This window comes from Enhydra lutris, unplaced genomic scaffold (genome assembly GCF_002288905.1).
Source record: "Enhydra lutris kenyoni isolate GAN:26980312 unplaced genomic scaffold, ASM228890v2 scaffoldscaffold68, whole genome shotgun sequence".
Classification (NCBI taxonomy): Eukaryota; Metazoa; Chordata; class Mammalia; order Carnivora; family Mustelidae; genus Enhydra; species Enhydra lutris.
In genome coordinates this window covers 2,087,784-2,101,739 of record NW_019154152.1, presented here as the reverse complement: position 1 = coordinate 2,101,739, position 13,956 = coordinate 2,087,784, and the positions used below count along the sequence as shown (strand labels likewise).

General features: G+C 50.3%; 1 protein-coding gene across 1 annotated transcript in view; it reads left to right on the top strand.

Annotated features, from left to right (window-relative positions):
- LOC111159418 (parvin alpha) overlaps nt 1-13,568 on the top strand; it is a 170,578-nt gene extending 157,010 nt beyond the window's left edge. Inside the window, exons 11-13 of the mRNA XM_022521866.1 lie at nt 1,027-1,128; nt 1,873-1,945; nt 11,291-13,568. Coding sequence (XP_022377574.1) covers nt 1,027-1,128; nt 1,873-1,945; nt 11,291-11,367 — 252 coding nt within the window. The 3' untranslated portion in view covers nt 11,368-13,568. The remainder of the gene's footprint in view (nt 1-1,026; nt 1,129-1,872; nt 1,946-11,290) is intronic.
- Nucleotides 13,569-13,956: the final 388 nt, after the last annotated feature.

Below are 13,956 nucleotides of genomic sequence, written 5' to 3'. Positions count from 1 at the left end.
TCCCTCAGACCAGGTTCCCAACTGCCCTTGATGGAAGGGACCAGGCCCTCAGCCTCTCGCTGTGGCCCTCAGCACACAGTCGTGCTTTGCCAACAAGAGCCAGGGAGTTGATCCCCATTGCTTTGCTATCTTCCCAGAGAGTAATAGCAATAGTTGAGATTTAGGAAGTGTTGAGTACATGCCAAACAGTGTTCTAGCACTCTACAAATATTCATTGGTTCATCCTCCCAATAATCTTACAAAGTGAGTATTATCCCTGTCATCGTCCCCACTTCACAGATGAGAAACATGAGGCACAGAGAAGTTACATGACTTTCTCAAGTCACACAGCTAGTAAGGAGGACAGCCGGAGGCCTGGCTCCAGAGCCCACGTTTGCAACAGCTACACCCTGCTGCCTCTCGAACAGTAATCAAGAACGAGGCGAGACAGGAGAATGCCCAGGCCTCTAGGACGCTAGACATCTTTCCCTACTGACAAAGAGAAGTCACCCTGCCGTGGCCCTTGGACCCCCTTTCCTGCCTCCCTCTGCCCCCCTCCCCCCCCCAACTTCCCCAGCTACTCCTGCTCATCCCTCAGCTCTCCATTCAGGCACAGCCACCTCCAGAAGCCTTCCTTGTCATCTTCAGTGGGGGGTGAAGGACGTCTGTCACTGTCACACAGGCCAGCGTGCTTCCCTCCATCACAGCAGCTGCTGCCTTTCCTCCCCATCATCTCCCCACTTGACTGGAGCTCCTCAAGGACAGGGGCCACACCTGACCTCTCTCTGTAGTGCCCCTACCAGATCAGGGCTGGGTGCATGGTCAGTGCTCGATAAATGCTATGTCGCTGAAACCAGGACTGTGGGCGGTGGCTCCCATGTGGGACCAGCCAGACGTGGGGCGGGTCTGCTGCCCCTCACCCCCGGCCAGCAGCCTGCCTGGGGACGTAGCCTTCGGGGCGCTGACATGGCGACTGACCAGCCCCCAGGATGGGGCTTGCCGGGGGGCTCGGGGCCTCAGTGCCTTCACCTGGCCTTCTCCCTGCAGTTTGCAGATGGGGTGTACCTGGTGCTGCTCATGGGGCTCCTGGAGGGCTACTTTGTACCCCTGCACAGCTTCTTCCTGACCCCGGACAGCTTTGAGCAGAAGGTAAGGGGAGGGGACATTAAGGGAGGCCCCAGCTCGTGTGTCCCACCAACTCACCCACCCACACCCCTGCTGGGGCCATGTGGAGGAAAAGGCTGCGGCTTCACATCTGCCCAGAGTCTTTGGCAGTGGGATGTGGGGCCCATTCTGATGAACAGCTGAGCTGGGAAGGAGCTTTTTGCAGACCCCTGAGCATCGTGAACAGCTCTCCCTTCCCTTTGTGGTCTAGCCCTGGCCCCCTAGCTGTACGCCCCTGCTGAGTGCACAGCCCAGCCTCATCTCCCCCCCAGACAGAACAGGAATGGTGGCCGTAAGGCTGGCCAGACCTGAGGCTCACGGTCAGCCTGGTTCTGATGCCCCCACGGGCTGCCCCACCTGCCTGCTAGACAGAGGACATTTGGTCCAAAGCAGAAACCACTCTCTGCCTCTCAAACATGTCTTGCCATCTGATCCTTTCACACTCATATCCCTAAGTTCAAAGTCCTGGCCATTGACACGGGAACACACTAGGACAGGAAGGAGAGCTTGAACTTGTCCAGGAACATTTCCCCAACAGCCAGCTGGGACCGGCCAGCCTGCACTCCGCACAGCCTGCCCATCTTGGTAGCTTCATTTCTCCTTCACATTAGGGCCCCATTTCTACCTGGCCTCTGCCTTCCGGCTATACTTCTGGCTCCTTTGCTTCCGAGCCCCCAACAGTCCAGGAATCCGGGCACAATGACACAAACACCGCATCTCTCTTTGCAGGTCTTGAATGTCTCCTTTGCCTTTGAGCTCATGCAAGACGGAGGATTGGAAAAGCCAAAGCCACGGCCAGAAGGTACTTAGCTCTTCCCTGGGTTGGTGACGGGACTGAGAGACCCTGTCCCTGCACATGAGTGTTCAGGGCACTGGACAAGCCTCATATTTGACATCAGGGAAACGGGTTCTTCTCTGAAGTCTTCTTTGCCATGTGTCAGGGGAGGTGGGACAGGGCGTAGCTGCTCAGTCCTGGAGATCCTTTGTGAACTGCAAATAAAGATCCCACGCATGGGACTGCAAAGGAAGGCCTGAGCAGAGGGACCACCAGAACTGCCCTGTGGCCAGTTTCCAGGTTCTTCTGTCCCTGGACGGGGTGCTGACCTGTCACACAGCTATATCCCGGCCGGGCAGGGGCAGATACCGGAGTCCTCTGCTCGCAGCAGAATTGCCTCCCCTGTTCTTGACTCACTCCAACTCCACCCAGAGAGGAGGCCTGATTTGCTGGGTTCGGACTGCAAATCTAAGACAGATTAAAAATGCAGAAGGAGCAGACTGCTCGAGCAGCCCTCCCGTGCTCACACTTGGAGCTGTGTGCATTTGTGCATATGGAGGCTCGTCTCTCCTGGGAGTCTTCTTGGTACGGATGATTATTGACTTACTGACTGAAATATTCCATTTTATCAGTGCTGGTGAGTCAACCCTGTGTTGCAGATAATTTTCTGTTTTCTATCCATGGGTCCTTTTGCTTGCACTTTCCTAGCTGTTTAAGGGAAAGTGGACAAGTAGGGATGGGGCGTTCCCTCCCCATTGCCGCACTCAGTCCTCCTCCCACGCCTCCACATCAAGGGAGGCAGGCTCTGTCAAGGGGCGCACCGCCGCATCGACGGTGCTATGCCCAGAGCGGTGGGCTGTTCCTGACCTCAAGGCACTTGCCGTCCTCAGGGGAGGGAAAAGATGCCCCCGGTAACCACAACAGAATGACAGTGGTGACAACTGCTGTTGAAAGAGGTCCCACTAAGAGAGCGAGAGAATGGAGGAGGGGACATCACTTCAGTCTGGGCAGAGGACGGTTTGATGGAGATGGTGGCAGCGGGGATACCCTGGGAAGATCAGACAGGGCTTTTGTATTTGGAGAACAGGAGAAAGGAGCCAGCATCCCAGATGGGAGGACAGGGTGAGCCCGAGTCCTGCCTGGGGAAGGGAGAGGGGCTCTGTCTGTGAAAGAGCAGAGCATGCCAGCTGTGTGGCCTTGGGCAACTCACCTACCACCTCTGAGCCTACTTTTCATGTCCATAAAAATGGAGCTCCGAAAGACTTGCCCCTGACAGGGTTCAGCATGATGGTGTCTGACGCAGAGCACCTGGCGCCTGATAGCGAATGTAAGCAGCTGCCTACTGGGCTGGAACAGGAAGAGTAGAACCGTTCTTTTTTTTTTTTTTTTTTTTTAAAGATGTTATTTATTTATTTTTTTATTTGGGAGGGGGAGAAGGCGGGGGTGGGGGAGGGGGGAGGGGGCGGAGGGCAGAGAGAAGCAGGCTCCCCGCTGATGCAGGGAGCCCAATGTGGGCCTCGATCCCAGGACTCTGGGATCATGACCTGAGCCGAAGGCGGATGCTTAAACGACTGAGCCACCCAGGCGCCCAACATGGAAGGTTCTTTTTTTTTTTTTTTTTTTAAAGATTTTATTCATTTATTTCACAGAGAGAGATCACAAGTAGGCAGAGAGGCAGGCAGAGAGAGAGATAGAGGAGGAAGCAGGTTCTCCGCTGAGCGGAGAGTCCGATGCGGGACTTGATCCCAGGACCCTGAGATCATGACCTGAGCCGAAGGCAGAGGCTTAACCCACTGAGCCACCCAGGTGCCCCCAACATGGAAGGTTCTTAAGCAGGCAGGTGACGTGATCAGAACTCTGTTCCAGGGAGATCCTTCGGAAGGCAGTGTGAAAAACAGATGTGTAGCTGTGGGGCACCATTGGCAGCATTGGGGAGCCCTGGAAGAAAAGCAAGCTTGGTAGGGGACATTAGGATGTCAGCTCTAGGAAGCCGAGGCATCAACGAAGCAGAACTGGAGTTGGGGGGAAAAGATCAGGGCTGCGGTTATGTAATTAGAAGTCTTCCACTTAGTGGGAGCTCAACAGCAGGAAAGCATGCAGAGAAAAGAAAAAGGTTCAAGACAGTATCTTGTGGGAATGCCTTTACTTGAAGCCAGAGGGGAAAGCAGGAAACCAGAGGAGAGAGGTGGACTGTGAAGACACGGGCTGCGTCCCCATGTCATGCCTCGTCACAGACCTCGCAAACTCGGCTCTAGCCAACAAAAGTCAATCCGTTATTCTCACTTAGTGTCCCCTGTTCTAAGTGCCTAGTCACTGCCGAGGGCCTCTAGCAAGGTAGGTGTCCTTCTTGCATCCCTCTGAGGCCAAGGTCCCTCTGGCCGTCATGATGCCATTAGGAATGGACTTTGAGCCCCGAAGCCAGATGACGGACACCCAGCTTCAGAGTGAGAGAGACGGCGGGAGAGCTCTGGCCAGCATTTCTGTTTCCGTGTTCTTGAGCCGCTTAATAGGAAACTTCCTGGTCACGGATCAGCAGGACTCCCCCACCCACCCCCATACGTCCATTGTCAGGCGTTCATTTCCCTCAGAACAGTTAGTTTTCCCAGTATCAATTAACCTATAGGGATATTTCTGCATTTAGAGGACATTTCTTGTACAATTACAGACTGAACTGCCTAATATGAGACTTCCTGACCCATGGCAATGGAAAAACACATCTGTTTTATTTGTTGTTACACTGGGCATCATGCCCATGCTGAAAATTTCCAGTGCGTAAAGGAGAATTGAACCGGCATGTTGTGAAATTGTACTTTGGAAGAGGTCTCTACCCCAGCATCCCCTCTGTTTCTGCCCCTCTACCTGGAAAGTGAGATTCAAGAGTACATGCTGCAGACTTTACAAAAAGGTGCCCATGTGGGAGATTCTTGGAGGGTGTCTCTGAAATCACATTGGCTATGGTGGAGGCATTTTTTATGCCAAAGGTTTTAAGCTCAGGGAAATGCATTATCTGCCGTGCTGTTTGACATTCAAAGTTCCGTCGAACCTTGAAATCTTCTGGGAACTAGGTGTGCATCCCAGATGAGTTTTGCTGCCCAGCCTTCATCAACTTTTAGTAGCCCAAGTGTTAGCACAGCCAAGGACACAGTGGAAATCCCTGCATAAAGCTGGAGGCTTTTTATTTAGGACATCACACCACCTGTCTTCCAGTGCACACGCCTGCCCCATTATTATGCAAGCGGATTCCTCACTGGATATGGTTAAGACTCTAGCATTAGAGCCAAGTGGGGACACAGAAGGAATCTCGTACTTGCTAGGAATGACAGCTGTCGGTCAGCCATCAGGCTGATGGAATATCTACAATTTAAAGAGTTGAAAAGTTGGGGCCAGACTTCAAACAATGCTGAAAATTCCAGGCAGGTGATAAGAAGCTGAGTTCCAAGGAATCAATTTGTTTGGGGAAGGCCTTGGTTAATGACTGGAAATAAGGAAAGTAGTTCCAGTTTTAGTTCTCTTCCCATTCCTGGAGACAAGTGTGCAGACCAGACAGTGGCAAAAATGTGAAACTGACCATTTCAAGTGTTAGCAAGGGTGGGCATCCACAGAAACTGCTCGCGTGAAAATAAACACAACCATTTAGAACACTAGTTTGTCCAACTGAAGTTTTGCATGACCTTCTATGGTAGGCAGAAAGATGGCCCCCAAAATGCTCACACCCTCATCCCCAGGATGTGATAATATGTCACCTTCCATGGCAAAAGGGACTTTGCAGGTGTGATTAAGTTGAGGATCTTGGAGCTTCTGGAAAGTTCCGGCATAATCACAAAGGAAGCACAAGACTCGGCATCGGCGTGATGCAGTACGAGAAAGACTCAAACAGCCATTGCTGGCTTTGAGGACAGAAGGGGTTACAAGCCAAAGAACAGGCTTCTAGAAGCTAGCTCCTAGCAGCTAGAAAAGGCAAGAGAATTGATGCTCCCTGAAGTTTCCAGAAGAGATTGCAGCCCTGCGGAGGCCTTGATTTTTTAATCCCAGTGCCACGCACTTTAGCCTGTGACCTTTAGAACTGTACGATAACAGATTGGGGTTGTTTTAAGCCACCAAACCCATGATAATTTGTTAACAGCAGCAATAGGAGACGAATACACCGTCTGATGCAGTAACCGCATGCACAGGTATGTGTGTCCATACACCAGGAAACTAGCCCAAGACCATCATGGTAGCTGAGATGGGACTGCCCGTCCTAACACGCTAGATGCACTGGGGTATAGTCAGACCATGGATTAATACCCAGCAAGGAAAAAACATGAACCGAGAAATCAGGGGAAGGACTTCTAGGTACTGCAGCACGAGGACGTCAGTGATTCTTCTCTGCAAAAAGAGCGAATATAAAACTGGACACAGGGATCCAACATGACCACTTCAAGGCACTGAAAACGACCGCAAACCACAACAAATGGAGAAACGCTTTTCCTGCAGAACTAGATAATTAGGGCTGGATAATTATAGTTCTATCTCAATAAAACCAATGACACCTCAAAATTATTTACAAAACTGAACAGCTCACGCAACATGGGTAAGTCCTATAATCATAATTTTAAGAAAAAGAAAATCACAAAAGTATATACATAGCACGATTCCACTGATGCAAAGCATAAAAACAGGCAAAACTAAAATCTGCTCTTCAAAGGTACCTATGTTGGGACGCCTGGGTGGCTCAGTCGGTTAAGCATCTGCTTTCGGCTTGGATCATGATCCCAGGGTCCTGGGATCAAGTCCCACATCAGGCTCCCTGCTCAGTGGGAGGCCTGCTTCTCCCTCTGCCTGCTGCTCCCTCTGCTTGTGCTCTCTTTTCTCTGTCAAATAAATAAAATCTTTTAAAAATAAAATAAGAAGTCCAGATAGTTGTTATCTTTGTGGGGTACGAGAGGTTTGTGATCAGGATGTGGAGAGGGGGCATTTCAAGGGTACTGACAACATTGTGCTTCTGCCATGGGTGCCGGTTACCTCAGGGTTCTCTTTCAAGCATTTAAAACTGCCCACATATGTTCCATGAGCTTTTCTGGATGTTTGTCTCTTTTTGATTTTTTTTTTTAAATATGTATAGAAAATATCAAGATCCCCAGATAGAGTACCAGGCCCACACCAATACAAGCCATCTCTAGAGGATGGGTCCTAGCCCAGTGGGGAATAGGGAGCATCAGAGTAAGCAGGCAGAGTCCAGGATCAGCCAGCTCCATCGGGAGGGGGATGGGGCCAGACTCTCCCCCAGGAGTGGGCCTGTGACTGCCCAACTTATTCCAGCCCCCACCACCTGGTGGCACTGAGCCACCAGCTGTCTTCCCACCTTGCTCAAGGGATCTGAGGACCCAGCAGGGAAGCTTCAGAGAAAGGCGCTCAGCGACTGCCCCAGACTGGGATGAGGGACACTGTGGGCACAAGCAGGTCCATGGAGGACATGGCCGTAGAGGGCCCTGTCCTTCTGGGTAGAAACTGAGTTTCCATGGTGAAGAGTTGCCTTCCCCTTCCTGGACTTCTGCATCAGTTAGAGAGCCATGAGCTCATTTTGGTTGGTCATCTAATGAACAGGAAGAGGCACTCATGCCACCAGGAGAGAGGGGAGCAAACATGGAGCATTTTCCCCTTGGTTGGAGGCTGTTTTCTCCCTGGAGTAGCCTGGGGTCTGATCTGTCTCTCCCCTGCTCACAGTGAGCCAGCCAGCCTCTGTTCTGGTTGCTTCTAAATAGGAGCCCCACCATCCAGACTGCTCCCAGACAGGGGCCCTGGTCCAGCCCGCAGAGGCCGTCAGGGCAGGACTGAGTTACTAATCACACAGCTTATTAGGCCAGGGCTTTCAGGAGGCTCTGTTACACAGCGTGGAGTCACAGTTCATTCCCAGGAATCCAGAGCCCCTCTCCTGGCTGAGATGGCCCATCTACTGACCTGCTTGGAACTGTGTGACAGTTGGCTTTCTTAGTAAGACGATCGCCTGTAGGAAGAAGGAAGTCACGTTTCCTAGGGCCTACTCTATGTGAATGGCACCCCACCCCCAGAGTTGTGCAGTACACAGACTGCACAGGTGTGCACCACAGCTCTATTAACAGGCAAAGACGGGGAAGGGAACGACCGCTTAGGGAGCCCTTAATGTGTTCTAGATGTTTTTCATAAAACCCAATTTTACCAGTGAGGAAATGGACATCTTCCTTCTCCAGAAACCTCAGAACTCGCATGGCCTTAAAAGAGGAAAACAAGTCCTCCTGCCTCCAGCCTTGTCTGTCCTCCATCAGGCCCCCAAGTTCCTCCTTTGTGCCCAGGCCCACTGCCTTCATTCCTCATCTCGGTAATACTTTGCCTCCCCCAACACTTGGCTTTGCTCCCTCCCATACCACCAGTGGAAGCCATGTCCCTGGGAATTCTTTCCAGTCTGACCCTCTTAGGAGCATGTAGCCCTATTGGCTATCTCATCTTCCCAGAATTTTCTTCCTTGACTCTCACAACACAGGGCAATCATTTATTCATCTAGCTATCTAGTCATAACTCTTGAGGTCTGTGCACGCCAGTTACTAGGCTAGGTGCTAGAGCAAGGAAGACTGTCTGGGGTCAAGTCCCACGCCATCCAGGGAAGAGGCAGACTAAATCAAATGAGCACACAAATCACCGATTTCGCACTGGAGGGCCAAGAAGGAAGAGCAGGGGGACTTTGAGACCATAAAGCAGGGTACCTTCACCAGGCCACGTGTCAGGAAGGCTTCCCTCAGGAGGTGGTGCTTTGAGCGAAGGTCTGCGGAAAGATGGGAAGTCAGCCACCTGGAAGAGGTAATCTAGGCAGTCACTGTGTACAGAGGCCAAGAAGTTGGAGGAGTGCAGCCATTGGGAAGGAGTGAAAGGAAGTCCATGTGACCTGTGCAGAGTGAACAAGGAAAAGTGTGGCAAGACGTGAGACTGGAAAGGTGGGCAAGGTTCACATCATGCCTTGCAAAGTCATTGTTTAGGATTTTGGACCTTAAGTGAAATCGTTATTTGGCCATATAAGTTGTGAGCTGTACAACTTCAAGGGCACCATTTATGTTATGATCTGTGGTAATGATGCCCTGGAAATGTGAATGATACACCCTAATGTTGTGCAGTGTACATTCTGAACGACCATACCCAGAGACTAAATAGTCTACCTACGGTGGGTTGCATGGATTAGAGAGGGCAAGAGGCTTTGAGGAGCCCAGTTAGGACCCTGTTGCCGTGGTCCCAGTGCCACCCTACCTTCCCATTCATGCCCACTCCCTTGCTAAGCTCAGCTCTGTCCCTCTCTGCTCTCCAGCAATTCCTTCCCGAACTTCTCAACATTTGACTTGAGCGGAATTTAAGAGCTACTCAACAGCAAGCAGTCAGGAAAAAGTAGCAGTCAGCCTACAGGGCATAGGACTCCTGCCAACAGAGAGTACGTTGGATGGGCAGGGCAAGGTGGCAGAGCTGAGCCACCAAATAGGGTCTCGTGTCAACGGAGGCTCAATATGTGCCTGAAAAAAATATAATTGCGCCTGAACTGACATGGGAGTAGGAAAGGAAGCTGAGCTCCAGACCTCCCAAGTGGTCCCAGAAAGGCCATGAACACGTCCATCAGCTGGAGAACTTGGAGCAGGGTCTGAGCCCAGCTGGGGTAGAAGAGGATAGGTTTCAGCTGGAATGAGGCTTGGGGGGGTCAGACAGAGGAATCCTAGGCCCTGGGCCTCAGCTTGTGGCCCAGTCATTGTCCATCTTTTAGAGCCTGGGCCCCGGGGCCCGAGCGTGCCTGGCTTGAACCTGGGGGCCACAACCCAGCCTGTCAGAGCCACAGCCTCCAGCTCTGCCTGATCTCCAAGAGTCCCTGTTCCTATGGACCAGGACATGACTAGACTTCCGACATCTTCCCCAGTCCCTTCTTTCCCAGTGGCTCAGCGGGAGCTTTCCCAGTGGCTCAGCGGGAGCTTTCCCAGCTTCAAATCCCAGGGCATTTACTATTTTCTTTTCTTTTTTTTTAAGATTTTTATTTATTTATTTGATAGACAGAGAGATCACAAGTAGGCAGAGAGGCAGGCAGAGAGAGGGGGAAGCAAGTTCCCTGCTGATCAGAGAGCTGGATGCAGGGCTCGATCCCAGGACCCTGGGATCATGACCTGAGCCAAAGGCAGAGGCTTAACCCACTGAGCCACCCAGGCGCCCGCATTTACTATTTTCATTTACATCATTTACTTCATCTGAACTTCTGCAAAGTTAGATTTTTAAAAATCATTCTTACTGTGCAAGACATCACATATACAGAAAGGTAGGTAAGACATCAATGTACGGGTCTGTGACGCATCAGCCCCGAAGCCACTGTGTAACCAGCACCCAGCTCCCAGGCACTCCTTCCCGCTATGTGATCCTCAACCTTCTTCCTAAATGTAACCACTGTCCTGGCTCTTAGAGTCATTGGGCTTTCGCTTTTTTTTTTTTTCCTCTTTCACTTTTCCTTAATTTTTACCTAAATATGCCCTTCTAGATAGTAGGCAGGATTCTTTATGTTCTCTCTCCTCCAGCTCTTCAAAGGCCGGGTCTCCAAGGGAGTGAGTGCAGAGGAGACAAGACCAGGGAGGAGGCCTTCTAGGGGCAGAGGGGCTGGCAGGGAGCTCAGGGGGCAACTAGAGAAGAAGGTGACCAGCAAATAGAAGGGAGGGAGGGAGGAAATGATTGTATAAAACCTGGGGAGCCCATGGCAGAACTCTCCTGAAAACACAAACTCCCAGCCTCAAACCCAGCTGCGTTGCTCTGTCCTCCACCAGGAGCAGTCTGATGTCACCCCCTGACACCTGTTTACTGAGTACTCACTGCCAGGTGGGCTTCTGTGCCCTCTGGGACCCTCCCTTCCTCAGGGAGAGGCAGCTCTGTTATAACTCCCCACCTGGCCCCCCCACTATAGCCCCAGGACCCCCGCTCCTCCCCACCACTCCGAGCTGGCTCTGAGACAGAAGCTAAAGGCAGAGAAGCCCGGGGCACAAGTGAGACTCGGGAGGCAGGCCAGGGGCCCCTCATCTGGCGATGTTGTTTGCAGAACAAAACCTGTAGGCTCTGGGGTCTGCTTTATTTCAGTGAGAGGCGAGACCCCCACGCCCAGCAGCTCTGCCCCTCGTCACCCACCTGCCTCTGGTTGGCTGGTGGGGAGGCTTTTTCTGTCCCAGCAGGACTGGGAGCTCTTCAGGAGCACCAGATGGTATCCTAGGGGAGGGGGATGGTGTGTGCAGGAGACGCACCCCAGGACCATGCTGGACACATAAGGTGGGTGGTAGAAGGAAGGGGACAAGGATGCCTGCTGTGGGCTCTGTGGCCCCACCAAAGCCACGTGTGTTTTTGTTTTCTACGCAGACATTGTCAACTGTGACCTGAAATCCACACTTCGAGTGTTGTACAACCTCTTCACCAAGTACCGGAACGTGGAGTGAGGGGCATGCTGGCCCCCTCTCCAGCCGTCTTCGCCTGCTTGTTCCTGTGTCCAGCTCGTTGCTCTCCCATTAGTCCAGCTCCCACCCAGGGATAGCAGGGCTGAAGTTAGGAAGGAAAGGGTCAGTAACTCAGTGGGCTGACTCACACCTCTCAGACCCTGGGGACTGACTGGCCATTGTCCCCATCCTGGGGCCTGGTCTGGATTTCCTCAGTGTGATTTGGGAACCAGTTTAGGCACAAGAGACTCCCCTCAGAAGAGAAGATAAAGGTAATAGTTACCATTTGCAAACTATGTGCTGGGCACCATGCTAAGTGCTCCGACATACTCATGATTCCCACTGAAGCAAATATTATCATCCCCTTTGACAGACAAGGAAACTGAGGCTCAGAGAGGTTCAGTGACTTGCCAGAGCCTGGCTTTTGTTTTTCTTCCTTGAACGTATTTGTTAATAATTGGCACATCACAGTACACTGCATGCCCTGTAGTTGGGGGAGGGGATGGGCACCTGTGTGCTCGATGACGGAAGAGCCCCCGCCTCCCTCCACCATCTCACCACTAGGCAGGCTGGGTCAGGGCTCAGTGATTCACACTGGCATCAGCTAATCCAATTTAACTCAATTAATTGTGTGTGTGTGTGGCAGGAGTCATGTCCCTCAACTACTTTGTACAAATGAAAATTACTCTTAATTCCTTCAGATTGGTAATAACCCCATACTCGGGTTTCAGGGTGACATTTGGGAAGAATTCTGTTTAAAATTAATGGAGTGGTGCATTCTGCAGCCTTTTTGCTTGATTGCATATAATGGAAGTGCCCTATATTTTCCTGCAAAATAAGTACTCAATTCATTATCGTTAGGCAAATGTACAATATACTCAGGCACCACAGAGAGCTGGGCACAGGCCCATGTGAGCAGGGCTTAGGAAGTAGGGCTCTTCAACAGGGACCCTTGAACCTTAAAGAAAGGAACTCCTTTTTGCCTTCTAATTGATCATTTAGACCATTTCTGGCTAAGTCTGCCCACATAGCAGTTACCGGCTAATTCAGGCGAGGAAAAATGTAAGTCATTTAGACCCAAGCTGAGCCGTCTCCTTGCGTGGGTTTCCTCGTGGGTTTGCGATTAGTTGTGTCCCCTCTCCGTGAACCTAACTTTGAAATACAGGACTCTGCTTGTCCCAGGCTGCTGCGTTCTGTAGGCATAGGAAAGGGGCTGAAGTGGGAGTGACCAGAAGGACAGGAAACGTGGGGAAGCATTTGCACACTTGACATAGGGTGGGAATACCCCCACGTAGAGAGATGGGGCTTATGGTACTTAACATCTGCCCTTAAATTGACTAAGACCTTGGGGTAAGTAAAAACTCATTCTACTGTTATGTCTTCATTATAGAATTTTCCTAAATATGCCAGATGGACCCCAGCCTGGATACCCACCCAAAGTCTGTGCCTGTTTTGTCACTATTTTCAGCTCATTGCCCAAAGTCCACCTCTAGTTTGAGGAATTAATTTTGATCTCGGTCTCCATCACCACCCCCTGCCCCGAGTTAGGCCTCCCATATTGTCTAAAACATTTCCTTCCAGCTTCGAAACATTTCTTGCTCTCTACCTGCCATAACTCAGAACCCATAAAATCTAGATACCCCACATACTTCTGTGGATATTTTGCTTTAGGAAATACTTATTACTCAGCATAAGGAGCTTTTAAGAGAGAAAGGCAATACATCCTCTGGTGCCAATTTATGTAAAAGAATACAATTCTTTTTACATGATTAACGAAATACTGCATTTTTCATTAGGACACACTAAATAGTGTAATATTTGTTTGTGCTTATTTAAATTCCTGATAACAAATCAAGATAAACCATTGCTTTGTCTCCTTGAGCAGTCCGAAAGTGGGACGAAATAAGAGGAATGCATTCATTTAAACATGCTTTGCTGTACAAATTGTCTCCTTTGTTGTCCGTTTTTCTTTATATTCAAGCTGCAAATGTACAAAGTACAAGGGACCTTGTTAAGAGCACCCCTTTTGTGTTTTGTGTTTATGTGGTAATAGAAACACCTCAGAACATGGGGAAGGTTTTAAAGAACCATTCTCAAGATGGCGGTCTCTCCCTCAGTCTAGAAGCCTAGGGCCTGGGTCTGTCAGCTCCCCTCACCTGGAGGTTTTCCTTTAGATTCTAGAATCTCCTGCTTAATACACAACAGTTTTTTGAAGGTGGAGAAAAGTATCAGAACAATAAATAAATCAAATTGGAATTTACCTCTTAAAAAAAAGAAAAAGAAAAAAGAAAGAAACCAAGAATCCAGTCTCTTTGGGCTTACTGGTTTTTTTTGTTGTTGTTATTGTGCCTTTTTTCTTCTACAGTCATTGGTATTTTTATTATTTTTTACATTCATTGATATTTTTAATAGTTCATATAGAAATGGTACAAATTCAAAAAGGTGGAATTGGTATCTAGGAAAAAACCCAAGTCTGCCTCCTTCCCTCCCCCAGCAGCCAGTAACCTTCCCCAGAAGCAACTGTTTGGATCTGTTCTGCATATTCCTTTCCGGAGATTCTCGGGACATATAAAGCATTAACACACATATAAA